Source organism: Ursus arctos, unplaced genomic scaffold (genome assembly GCF_023065955.2).
Source record: "Ursus arctos isolate Adak ecotype North America unplaced genomic scaffold, UrsArc2.0 scaffold_17, whole genome shotgun sequence".
Lineage (NCBI taxonomy): Eukaryota > Metazoa > Chordata > Mammalia > Carnivora > Ursidae > Ursus > Ursus arctos.
Genome location: NW_026622841.1, coordinates 52,564,340 through 52,577,275, shown reverse-complemented (window position 1 = coordinate 52,577,275; position 12,936 = coordinate 52,564,340). Strand labels below are relative to the sequence as shown.

At 43.1% G+C, this 12,936-nt stretch overlaps 1 protein-coding gene across 8 annotated transcripts in view; it reads left to right on the top strand.

Annotated features, from left to right (window-relative positions):
* Positions 1 to 11,485, top strand: part of EPB41L3 (erythrocyte membrane protein band 4.1 like 3) — a 226,581-nt gene extending 215,096 nt beyond the window's left edge. For 6 of the 8 annotated variants that reach the window (XM_026496017.4, XM_026496016.4, XM_048218429.2 and 3 more), the window contains 6 exons: positions 6,365 to 6,748; positions 7,560 to 7,691; positions 8,165 to 8,263; positions 8,702 to 8,782; positions 9,055 to 9,171; positions 10,355 to 11,485. In XM_026496017.4, the coding sequence (XP_026351802.3) occupies positions 6,365 to 6,748; positions 7,560 to 7,691; positions 8,165 to 8,263; positions 8,702 to 8,782; positions 9,055 to 9,165 (807 nt within the window). In that variant the 3' untranslated portion in view covers positions 9,166 to 9,171; positions 10,355 to 11,485. Of the gene's footprint in view, positions 1 to 5,564; positions 5,688 to 6,364; positions 6,749 to 7,559; positions 7,692 to 8,164; positions 8,264 to 8,701; positions 8,783 to 9,054; positions 9,172 to 10,354 lie in introns of all 8 variants that reach the window. The other 2 variants (XM_057313230.1, XM_026496018.4) reach the window with 2 other exon arrangements.
* The last annotated feature ends 1,451 nt before the right edge of the window (positions 11,486 to 12,936 follow it).

The window sequence follows — 12,936 nt, the reverse complement described above, 5'->3', positions numbered from 1 at the left end:
GTATCAGCGCAGGTGACAGTCTTACAGCACCAAGCTTAGCACGGGTGACCGTCCTGATTCACAGATTCCATAGCTGCACATTCCCCTGCTCCCTGAAATTCATTGTAACCCTAAAATCAGTCTTCATGGCACTTTCCCAGTCATCTGCAGACAGACACAGAGTGGTGAAAACTTTGCATCTCAGCCACGCACTTTCCCAGTTCTGGTTGCACGAGGCAGGGCTCTGCCTTCCTCTTTCAGTTATCATACTGCAAACAAATTGCGCTTTTGGAGCCAGTTTAGTGCCACGCTTTTGTGTTTCCGTGGGTGATTTTGCTGTTTCAGATGACCCCCAAACGTAGAAGCACAAGAAGGCTGTCATGTGCCTTCGGGGAAAATACATGTTAGAGAAGTCTCATTCGGGAATAAGTTAGAGTGCTGCTGGCCGTGAGTTCAATGTTCACGGATCGATAGTATGTATTAAATAAGGAGTCGTTAAACAAAAACATACAAAACAAGGTTATGTATTGAACAGTTGATGACAACATCGTGACCAGAGGCTCACGGGAGCCTTAACCGTGTGTTTCCCATAAAATCAGTGGTTCAGCATTCACTAACTCACTGTTCGTGGGGATTTTATTGAACATAATTACCGTGAATAATGGGAATCGACTCTCTTTGTGCATTTGTCTGCTTTCTAATCCAGCTCTACTCTTGCTAGTCAGGTTTTACATGGGTAAAACAAACAAAGAAACAAAAACCCATTCACCGTGACCATCTATCTATTTATGGATAGGGAGAGTTAACTTCATTCTCTGAATCTGACTGCTGTGACTTTTGGGGTGCAACTCTAGGTACATATTAAAATTACCTATGGGAAGTTTTAAAAATACTGATGCCTGAGATCTATTAAATCAGAGACTGACTTCATTTGTCTGAGCTCCACCCCCTTGTAGTACTATTATTTAAAAACTCCCCACATAATTCTAATGCCCAGCCCACTTTGCGAATATCTGACCCGGGGAGAAACAAGGGCTGTCCATGGCTCTGTACAAATCCCTAATCTCCTGAGAGTGGGTAATACGTCCGTACGTTTCGCATGCCAGTATAAGGGCCTTGTTTCCCAATTATGATATAGTGATGAGTGTTCAACTAAAAATGTTTGGAGCATACAGCTGACTCTCTTCTAACACGTGATAAAAGTAAACATTTCAGTTGTCAGCCTTTATCAGCATCTCTTCACCTGTCTAGCTAAACTAACTGAATCGAGGTTGACCATCTATAGGATTTTATCTTAAGACCTATCCCTTCTGTTACCCCTTTCTCTCAGTGGACATACACAGTTCGGAATGCAGACAGTGTTGATGCTTTCATTATAGACAAAAACAATTTTGAAATTAATTGATGTCAGATAACAGGATATGCTAAAAACCACTGTTTTCCTGCCATTATTGGTTTGTGTTGTTTTTTTTTTTTAGGCTTTCATCTTAGGAATAATATTTAGCTCAGTGATTATAATTAGAGGCGCAGTGGTATTCTGAAAAGTATAATTTTGACCTTTCCTTCCTGTTTCTTATTTCTCTATGAAAAAGAGGCTACCATTGAAAGCAAAACAAACAAAACAAAAATCTGTATTTAATGATTCCACATGGTACATTTTGTCTTTTCAAAATGGGGCAGGGATAGGGTGGTTTTTTTTTTTCTCTTCAGAAATATCTTACTTGTTCTTCATGGAAAAGGGACATAGGAGAACGATGCTATCAGAATTTGCCAGTGGGTCCTTCAGGAGAATATTCCAGATGTCCCCTTACAAACTCTTATAGGCAAACTATTAAAGGTAGTATGATAGGTTTGTATACACATAGGAATAGTAACTCTCGTTAAATTAGATTGTTTACAATAGGATTTATTTTAAAAGCTCTGTCCTCCTAGAAACCTTGGGCTTTCTGTTACGATTTTTTAGATTACTCTTCCTAAACACCCTTTCTGCCAGCACCCCATGGAGCTAGAGGCTATGCACAGAGATCGGCTCCATAGCTAATATATTGCCACTTGAATGATTCCTCCTTGATACTAAAGGAAGGAATAAAAAGGAGGTTAAAGGAAGAAGCTAGTTGCTAACATGGCATATTTACTTCAACGTTCCTTAATGTTACATGGTAAAGCATGACTTGAAAGTACTTAATTTTTCACAAAGGTATTTTGAAATTGACTTTTTAAAATTATTCACCGTCTTATAAAAGTTCACATAAAGCTATACATTTTGAGTATACTTTGTGGAATGATAAGGGAATCAATCTAGGTCCGACTGGGTTTACTCTAACTAGTGGCTGATGCAGTGGCCCGTGTGTATTTCCTTGCCTGGGATGAAGCCAGCACTTCAGTGGGAAGTACAGTCGAGTGTTCGTCAGATGTAGGAGTGAGGGTTTGTTTCTCAGTTAATTTTTTTTTTTTAAATCTTAACATTTTCTTCTTCTCCTCACTTCTACGGTTTTGCACATGACTGGCCTAGACGCTGTGCAAATACCAAGGAACTTTTTCCATTGCTCTTGCATGTTTTGTGTTTACAGAAGTGGAAAACGTGTGAGTCAAACACTGGAGCTTCAGAAAATAATCTGTTACTTTGGGGAGATGATCATTAAACTTTGAGATTTGGTTTCAGACCACTTTTCAAATTCATGAGGAATAGTTCACATCTTCAGAAAGAGATGAATGACTGTTATATGTACAACACAGTAAAAGAACTCTCTTCCTAACTTGCCTTTTTCTGGAAACTGTCTACTTCCTCTTCTCCAACCCAACCCCCTTTATTCAAACAGACCAAAGAAGAAAGAGAAATTTCTGAAAAAGTTATATTTTTGCAACAAGGAAGCTCTCCATTCCTTGAGTCTCAGGTAAAAAACAAACATAAAGGAATTCCCCCAAAGGGAGTTGCTCTTCAGATTTCAGTATCATTAAAATGTCTTTAGTTTTTATTTTCCTTTTTAAATTGACCTCGCTTAAAACTAAGGTAGGTATGTCATTTTTGCTTAGATTCTGGGGACGGGCAAAGGGCATTTTCTTACTATTTTAGTTATCAATTAGCCATCATTCCTTTATGGCTCTTGCTCCTGGGTGATTATATCTGTGTATGGTCATTGAAGCATTGTGATGACGCTTTCTAATATTATTGGACTTTTTACTATCTGCTTTACCCATAGAGTAATACTAATTTAGATGACCTTGCCTGATTTTGAAAGTTCTGAACTTTTATTGGTTTTCCCACTAGCCGAGTCTGATAAAGAAAATGCAGGAAGGAGATTCTGCGGGCTCTGTGGTTACCTCTCGTCAAATCATTTTCCAGAAAACTGTCCCATCGACCCTAGAGGTTATTTTTCAATTCATTTCCTTTAATCCAGCACCAGCATGGAGACCGATCTATAATTTTTGTTCATAAGGCACACACATTTCTAGATCCCAGTTTTTAGACTAAGATAAATATGCAAGTAGAAAACACCATAGTTTAAAATGTAAATCAAGGGGCTCATGTGCCCCTAGTTTGATTTCTCTTCCCTCTGGGATCTGTGAGACTAGTCAGCTGCCTGGTCTCATCCTAGTAGCCTTCTCAAATACAAGTTTCTTAACTTTCATTTCTTCTGCCATATTGGAACTAAGTACTAAGGAAAGTGGCACAGAAACTACTCAGATGATGAACTTCGCTTGTAAGTAAGATTGGAACACGGTACAGACCACCATGAGCTATTGATAAGAGGCTCCAACAGTGCCCCAGCAGAGGGAGGTACTTCACTGCGGTGCCTTGAGGACGGCACGCGCTGTGTTTATTGGATAGTAAGCGCTGTAGTGGATTCGATCCTCCTATATGAGGAAGTATAATTTACAAACATGGAAAATGGTATTCACAGAAATTCATGGGATGCTGGCAAGTTCTTTGTGAAAACAGCAAATATGAAGTGCAGTGTTATAGTTAACCTGGAAAACGGTCTTTTTGTGCCCATACAAGCTAAATGACTTGTACAACAACTTCAATAATGTCATTTGATCTTGAAATATAAAATGATCAGACGGTTAGCGTAAGGTCAGAGAGTCTTGCAAACGTTTACCACCAAGGTATTGTTCCTGTTTAAAGAAATCTGCAATTGCAACTCTACCTGCAGACTAGATTCCAAGTTGAAGGTTAGAGTTAGTAAATTTCAGATAAGAAGAGCTTTGCCACCGTCATCATTAGATATTAACACCAACCCTGTGCAGTCACATCACAATGTAGCTTTTGCCCTGGTTTTCTTAAAGGATTCTTATTTTAGAAATGAGACCATCAGCATTTCTAATTTAGCTTTTATATTTCAAATATAGGGCACAGAGGATTGGGTTATTGTAGACAAAGTACCCACTGAGGTAGTTGATGGTGATTCGAAAAAGATTGTGACTTACAAGGTGGTGACCGTGAGCAGTAGAAGCGGTGACATCCCCGCCGATCTGTTAAGATCCGGTGCCCTTGAAATGCAGAGCTTCGAGGACTTGGCCCGGGAAATGCAGTTGAGAGGAGAAAGCAAACAGAAAATATATGCTCTAGGAAAATCCTATGACACCGTATCGGGGAAGATCGTTACCATGACTGGAAAAGCCAACGAGGGGGAGAAGGTAGTGCAGCCCTGCAGTCCGGAAGCCTTTCAGAAAACAGACAGAGGGTTGTCAGAGTCGGTGAAGATCATTCCGGTCACGGCCGATTACGAGGTCCTGGATGCCGTCCCTGATGAGAAATCCAAAAGATCCGAGGTCCACACCCCCAAACGGAAATTGTCTGAATCCCTGGCTCCCATCAAGGAAGCCGAGTCCCGGCGGCCGAGCCCCGAGGAAGAAGAGCTGCAGAAAGCCCCGATGCCAGGCCAGGACGCGGGGCCCGACGCAGGGCTGGACAGCGCGCGTCTCGGCAGGACGGAGCCGCCGCCGCAGGGCGAGGTCTTGAAAGTGGGGCTCTTTGGCCCCAGGCGGAAGAGCCTGTCCGAGTGGAGATACTCCCAGGAACCGGCCGTCACCGTGGCCACTGCTCATTACGTTACCGAGTCGGCTGCGTCCCGAGTTGCGGTAACCTTTCGTTTGGGCCACCGTTTCAGATTCCAGCATGATTTTTTTTGAGGCAGTGCCCTTCCACCCTCAACTTTTCTGTTCCTCTTGCTGTTTGGCTTTATGTTGAGAGCAGCCGACCCAAGCTTTTTAATTTTTTTCATGGTTAGATCAATACCGCACAGTCCAGTGTCAGCATTAAAACACTTTCCGTTTTATTTCCAGCTCCCCGATCCCGAGATGTGGTAGTACTGCGGGGGCTTGCAATGAAGGGAGAATGAATGGTCTGCTTAAACCAGCACCACCCATATCCTAATAACTCTCTGCTTTACCAAACAAGAGCTCATGGTCACCTCAATTTGCTATTTTATTTCCCATTCTTTTCTGTTTCCAAAATCTGTAGATTCCCTCCTCCCTCCTCCCACCTTCCTCCCCTACAGTTTTGTCTAACCGGCTGTGAATGTGAATGTGCCCGCCTGTGTTCCTGTCTCTGTGCTTGACTGTCCATTTCTTTGTTCACTCAGACTAAACAGTCTTCTGCTGAAAAGCTCATGGATGGCTCTGAAATCTTCAGTTTATTAGAGTCTGCAAGAAAACCAACAGAATTCATAGGAGGGGTTACTTCTACTTCTCAAAGCTGGGTTCAGGTGGCCAATTGCTTCCTCTTTGGTGGTCCTGACTCTGCCTATTTGCCTTTCTTTATGCCTTTTTGATGTGTGCATGTATGCGTGCGTGTGTGTGCGTACGTGCGTGCGTGCGGGTGGGTGTGTGGGTGTGTGTGTCTTGCATCCAAGTGGCTTTGCCTTAAACCTCGCAGATAGCCTCGCTTGTTTTCCTTTCGCGCCTGCTTAGCGGAGCTGTCATGTGCCTTTAGCTGCATCACTACAACATACTTCAGATATTGAAAAGGCAGTCATGTTGAGAAAGTTTCATAGCATTTAATTTTTTAAGCATTTTTATGTCATCTGTTAGGTCTCAGAAAGCTTCCAGAATCGATGGGAACACGCTGCAGTGCTTTCATTTTGTTTGGTTTTCATTGCGTTTTATCTGCATTCGGTTTCATTTGCAGCTATCCCGACATAGCAACAAAGGCTCGGATGTGTGTGTGTGTGTGTGTGTGTGTGTGTGTCGGGGCAGGGGCACACATCTGAGATCCTGGTGGGAGGAATGAAAGCTAATTTATATTTTCTGTAAGCATTTCTGGTCATAGCACGTGCCACTGGCTTTAGGCGCCCTGGTGAGTGGCTGCTTTTGTTTTGATTTTTGTGTTTTGACCTTTGGTTTGTGGAAAGTCACCCTGACACCGCCATCTTTTCCCATGCAGAAAACGGAAACCAAGACGGGGTCCAGCAAGATAGAGACAGAAACAAGCCAGCACCCCCAGCCACTTAGCACCGAGAAGGTTGTGCAGGAAACCGTGTTGGTGGAGGAAAGACATGTGATGAATGTGCACGCGAGTGGGGATGCTTCTTACGTGGCTGGAGATGACGTGGATGCTGCAGCCCAGGCAGCATCTGCTGACACTTCTAGCTTGAAAGGGAAGGAAGGCTCTGCTCTGACGGAGGGGGCCGAGGAGGAGAAGGGGGAGGTGGCCGATAGAGTTGTCCTCGAGCCGGAGGAGACGGCCGCTGCTTCCCATGAGCCAGAGGAGGAGCAGAGCGCAACAATCCACGTTTCTGAAACTTGGGAACAGAAACCTCATTTTGAGGTAACTAGTAGTTGACGTTACTCTCAGCACTGATGTAAAACCGATCAGTGAGTCCCCGAAATTTAGTGAAGTGTAAAAGGTGGAGCTACGTTTAACTTTCTGCCTTTTCCCAGTGCAGTTTGTTTCTCCTCCTATTTCCCTCTTGCATGACAATAGGGTCTCCGTGCTCGTTTCCATTTTTGGGTCACATGCAAACATATTTAATGATTATTAATGTGTGGTTCCAGGAAACGGCTCCTACCTTCATTGTAACTATTGGCAGTAAACCGGGAAATGCATGGATAGCCAAGATGGTAGAAAATTTGATAAATTTATTTTTGCTCAGTGTACTTACCCAGAAGGACCCAATCCATGCTTGCCCCAGTACCAAATGCCAGAACTTTGTTCTTTTTCTCTTTTACTGAGATTCCTGAAGTATATGGAGTGGGGGCTGGTAAATATCTTCCTATGTGTTCCCTCTTTCTAAAAACTTATTAAATAAAAGGCTAATTGCTGATTTTTTATCTATTAGTTTAGGCCATAGAGGAGGGGGAACATAAAAAGAGTTTCTTAAACATTTCCTTCAAAATGCTTTCCTTTACCTGGAACGTCCCATGTTTAAAAAAAAAAAAAAAAAAAAAGTCTATGGAATTCTGAAAGACCGACCTGGTATCTGCCTCATTCCTCAACTTACCCTCCCCATGTCACACATAAACATTTATTTCATACTAACCTGCGCTTATCCATACCCACCAAGAGGGGAGGAAAAAAACCAAAATCATGCCTTTGTGCAAACTATAATAGCCGCTCTACCTACTTCCCATTGGTGCAGTCATCAACTGTGAAGACAGAAACCATCAGTTTTGGCAGTGTTTCACCAGGAGGAGTAAAGCTAGAAATTTCTACCAAGGAAGTGCCGGTAGTTCATACAGAAACAAAAACCATCACATATGAATCATCACAGGTAAGACAGTCTGTGAAGGCCAGAGCCCTGGCACTTTGTTTTGCCCCTTTAGTGGCTTACTGCATTTAAATATAACTACCTGATATTTAATTCGTGAGACTCAGAGGACCCAGCAGCCAAACTGTGTCTATCAGGAGTGATAATGGTAATAATTACAAATTTATTACTGATCCAGGAACATCGGGTGACTTAAACAGGTCTTCTTATATCTCAAAACATAGAATAAGGCTCAGGAACCTATTTCTCTAGCCACAGATAAGGAAAGATATTAGCTCAAGCAGACCCTACTCACATTTCTCAAGTCCCAGTTTTTTAACAATGGTTAACTGTGGCCAGGTTCGGTCGAGTGTGTCCCAAGAGCAACAGCTCCCATGCACTGCTTGAACAGCACAGTGATGGTGGGAGATGCCTGAATCATTGGGACGCCCTGATATAAGTGTCTGAGTGTGGTGTCTGTTCCTTTGCTCCTGTAGGTTGATGCTGGTGCTGATATGGAGCCAGGCGTGCTAATGAGCGCGCAGACGATCACATCCGAAACCACCAGTACCACGACCACCACCCACATCACCAAAGTAAGTGCAGTGGGAACGCGCAGAAGTAAGGCATTTACACAGCACAGCTTCCTGGCTGGCAAAGAGTTCTGGGAAGATCGGGACGCCCAGAGAGCTAGCCGCGTTAGAGCTTGCACACCCACTCTGTTTATGGGGCAGTTGCCCCTATGTGCTCATTTCTGTTTAGGAATATGCATTCTGATACCCCTTGCTTGACAGGGAACTCCAGTCCTTAGCATATGGTGGGTGTTCCAGAAACACTGGCCAGCCACACCCATAGGACTCCATTCTAGCTTCACTTCTGAAATTAACGATTTTAAGTAATGGCCAAAGAGTTGTTTCAACTCCTAATGAATGCTGTTCGTTAAAACTCCGTTAGCGTTGTCAGCCATTTCCCCCACTGAACAATGAGTGTTCCTCCAGGTGGGTAAATCGGTAACGCTTGTCTGTCCCTTGCAGACTGTGAAAGGAGGCATTTCAGAGACGAGGATTGAGAAGCGGATAGTCATCACAGGGGATGCAGACATTGACCATGACCAGGTAGTGTGCGTGAGATGGTAGATACCCTGGCAGAGAAACACAGACACTGGTCAGCCCTACTCTTCCCAGTGGTGGTGTTTTAGTCCATCATGCAGTCTAAACAGTTTTCGGAAGTAACTTTTCAATATGCAATGTCCGATTCCTTTTGCAATCATTGTCCCTCATTTGTAAATTACGTATCCAGATCGAGCCCAGAAGTCTCCAGCTTGCTACTGATCATGCATGTTCCACCTCCTTTTTGTCTTTGCCCTTCTGTGATTTCCTGGGGATAGGCGCTGGCTCAGGCAATTAAAGAGGCCAAAGAGCAGCACCCTGACATGTCAGTGACCAAAGTAGTGGTCCATAAAGAGACAGAGATCACACCGGAAGATGGAGAGGATTGACCCCAGGTAAGAGGCGACGCTGATTCTCTGGGCTTGGCCTTGGCTGGCATGTAGCATGGGCCACTTCCCTCTGTCCTTCCCCCCCCCTCCTCCTCCTTTCTCCTCTCACTGGCATGGGCAGGGCTGCTCACCAAGGGGATGGAGAGTTGGTTTGTGGGTGCTGGTTTGTTTCAGATTTGAGGGTTCTATACTGTGGACTTTTTGCATATTCTGCCAGGTAGAGGATCAAGAAAGAAGCAGTCTTTGCTTGCACTGTCTCGCTGGTGTTTCCTTTTCATTCATGCTCTTCATTATCCAAATTCAGAGGGTCAGATTTGATTTCCCTTGCCATGTGGCCTAATCAGAACGAAGGCCATTTTGTTCTGAAAGGTACAATTTGTGTGTTCCAAATACCAGGGAAGTAAAGTGTACCCCTTTCTCCTTCGGATGGCAGCGTTATCCCATTTCCCTGTAAGCTTTCTCTGCGACTGTGTTCGGTTATGCTTCTGTTTATGCTCTCGTTTTGCTTTGTTTCTGAATTTGAAACCTGGACATTCACTTTCGTTTTGGATGTCGTCTATTTTCTGTAGTCCTTGGGGTGTTTTTTTTCCTCTTAGTATAGCATCGTGCCTTAGGAGGAGGCAAAAATGCAGTCTTGCGCGCCTGCTTTTCTCTAGAAAGTGTGTGCATGCCTTTTCGACGGCTGTTTGGCTGGTGTCGTGAGCAGATAGCGTCTTCTGTGCACGCAGACTTGTTATGCACACTCCCCTGCCGTGCAAGAACTCACGGGCCCGGCGGATCCCCACAGGGCCTTGAATGCAAACTTTGAGCTACTTGCACACTTGGTTATGTGACAGAAGTCTCTTAAATGCCTTACATGTATAAATGAAATAAGGAAGTTCTCTAACGTTGGTTTAGGGCATGTAGGTTGAATAGCGGTCTCCCTTAAAGAAAAAAATACAACAGTCGCTCATTATGTTCAAATTCATCATATAATTTGGAAGACAGAAAGCAGAAAAAAGTCTTCAGCCGCTTGGGTGATGTTGTAGTTACGTAAGAGAACGCCTGTCAGTGACTTACGCTGGTGTTTGACAGGATCTTGTCAAAAAGTGCATGAAATGGCCTGCAAGATCATTTTGCTGTGGCCTTAATCTGAGGAGGATTCTCGGGTGTTTTCCAAGGAGTAACTGATCACATCTCTTTCCTACAGGAATAACTTAGCCTGCACACGAATCCAGTCATGCAAACCATTAGGAAAACCAGAGCCTATATGGAGTTCCCTCTTCTAACCCAGCTGACTTGTATCTGCCCATGGAAAATTTCAATCCAGAAGAACTGACCTTGACCATTAATAAAGACACTGGCAGAGAGATCTTCCCATAATAAAGCAATCCGAATCAGCATCACAAAACTGATATTGCATGAAGCAACGATAAAATTACAAAAGAGTAGCATTTTTAATTTCCACCAAGTGTCTAAGTTTTCCGCTATACCTGCACGTTCATAACCGACAATATAAACCGTGGTCTCATGTAACACATAAACAATTCACGCCTTTCATAGTTTATGATTAAAGTCTAAACAAAATTGCAATTTCTTAGGTGACAGATCTTTTGTTTACAGACACATGAAGATTACCCTAAAATGCTAGGAGCTGTCTAGGTCCGATGTGTCAGGTTTATCCCAGATTAGATGTGCCAATAACCGAGTTTATTCAGTAAACAACTTGAATCTTGTACTTGTTTCACCTGGTTTTATTACTCTCACCCATACACAGCAACGACTCTCAATCCTCCGGAAATATTTAATGCTTACAATCCTGCTTTGTGTATCTAATTTAATTCGTTATAAGGTAGTACTGATTTTAGCATATTAATGTGATTTCTTCCTTGTTCGCGTTGGTCTGCGTCCAACCTGGAAAGCTTCCAAGAGTTCCCTAACGAGTCCTAAATATGTAAATTGTCATTGTTTGGGGAAGAAAACCTGTTTTTGTTAGTTTACAATATTATGAAATTTCAATCCAGAAGAATCTGTTGGGCTTCTGTTGCTTTGTTTTCTTTCTTCGTTGCTTCTTCCTTGTGTTTTTTTACGCTGATTTTTCTTCTTTTACTTGAAAAAAAAAAAGAAGTGTTTTATTTCCAAATCTGGTCCATATTTACAATCTAGTTCAGAGCCAAGCCTTAAATTGTACAGAATTTCCACTGTAATTAAACTATTTAGTGTTGAGTTATAAATAGCCTTCAAAAAGATATATTCTCCATTACACTGTCAACTGCATCACACAGCCCATGGTGAATGTATGTTCCTGCATAGCGAAATAAAAATGGTAAATGCATTTAAAGCTCTGATTCTCGGCGTGTAATAATTTCAGTATTGTCTGTGTTTAGCCAAGAGGTGGCATTTGCATGATATCAGAGGCCTCATTCATCGGCATTGTATAGAGCTTGTCTTTTTACAGGACAGAATGTGTCTCTGGTGACACAGTGTATGGACCCTTCAAGGTATGGGAGACTGGAAACCGAACACACTTATAAATATTTGGTTGCCTAGGAAGGCCTTCAAAAGTACAACTGGTTACCACCGAATCTCATTTTCAAAGTTAGGTTTTTTAATAAGAAAAGAGGTTCCCCAATAAACCCGTGTGTCTGAGTGCTTTTAATCTACCGGAGAGACCCCTCTCTCTCACACGTCAGCTCCACAGCTGAGCAGGCTAGCCGCGGCCTTCTACAAGGGCCGGTGCGGTGTGTTCCCGCCGCTCGACCACATGAGGCTCCTTCAGGCCAGGCAGTCCAACACCTAGCTGCACTGCACTTGCTGGCCTGCACTACCGTGTCACGCTTCACTCGCTGATTTTTCTTAAACTAATATTTTTTAAATGTTTTCCAGAGAATTATTAGGTTTCACACACATACCTTGGTCTTAGTGGGGGAGTCAAGTTCTTATCATTTATCTGTAAAGAAGTTATCCGCTGCTCTTACTGTCAGTACTGTGCGTTCATTTTAGGTACTGAAGCACCATTCTGTGTTCGAAGCCGATCAAAAAATGTGTTGAGACCATACACAAAAGTGAACTCAAAATGAATTAAAGACCTAAATGTGAGACCTGAAACTCTAAAAATCCAAAAGAAAGCACAGGCGGTGATCTCTCTGACATCGGCTGTGGCAGCATTCTTCTAGATCTCTCTCCTGAGGCAAGGGAAACAAAAGCAAAAATAAACTAGTAGGACTACATCAAAATAAAAAGCTTCTGCACAGCAAAGGAGACAGTCAACAAAACTAAAAGACAACCTACTGAATGGGAGAAGATACTTGCAGATGATATATCTGATAAAGGACTAGTATTTGAAATATATAAAGAAATTATACAAATCAACACCAAGAAAACCCCAAATAATCCAGTTTAAAAATGGGCAGAAGATAGGAACAGACATTTCTCCAAGGACCTAGAGATGGCCAGCAGACACAGGGAAGATGCTCAGCGTCGCTCAACATCAGGGAAATGCAAATCGAAACCATAACGAGCTATCACCTCACACCTGTCAGAATGGCTAAAACAGGGGCGCCTGGGTAGCGCAGTCGTCGAGTGTCTGCCTTCGGCTCAGGGCGTGATCCCGGCGTTCTGGGATCGAGCCCCACATCAGGCTCCTCCGCTGGGAGCCTGCTTCTTCTTCTCCCACTCCCCCTGCTTGTGTTCCCTCTCTCGCTGGCTGTCTCTCTGTCACATAAATAAATAAAATCTTAAAAAAAAAAAAAAAAAAGAATGGCTAAAACAACACAAGAACCAATAGGTGTT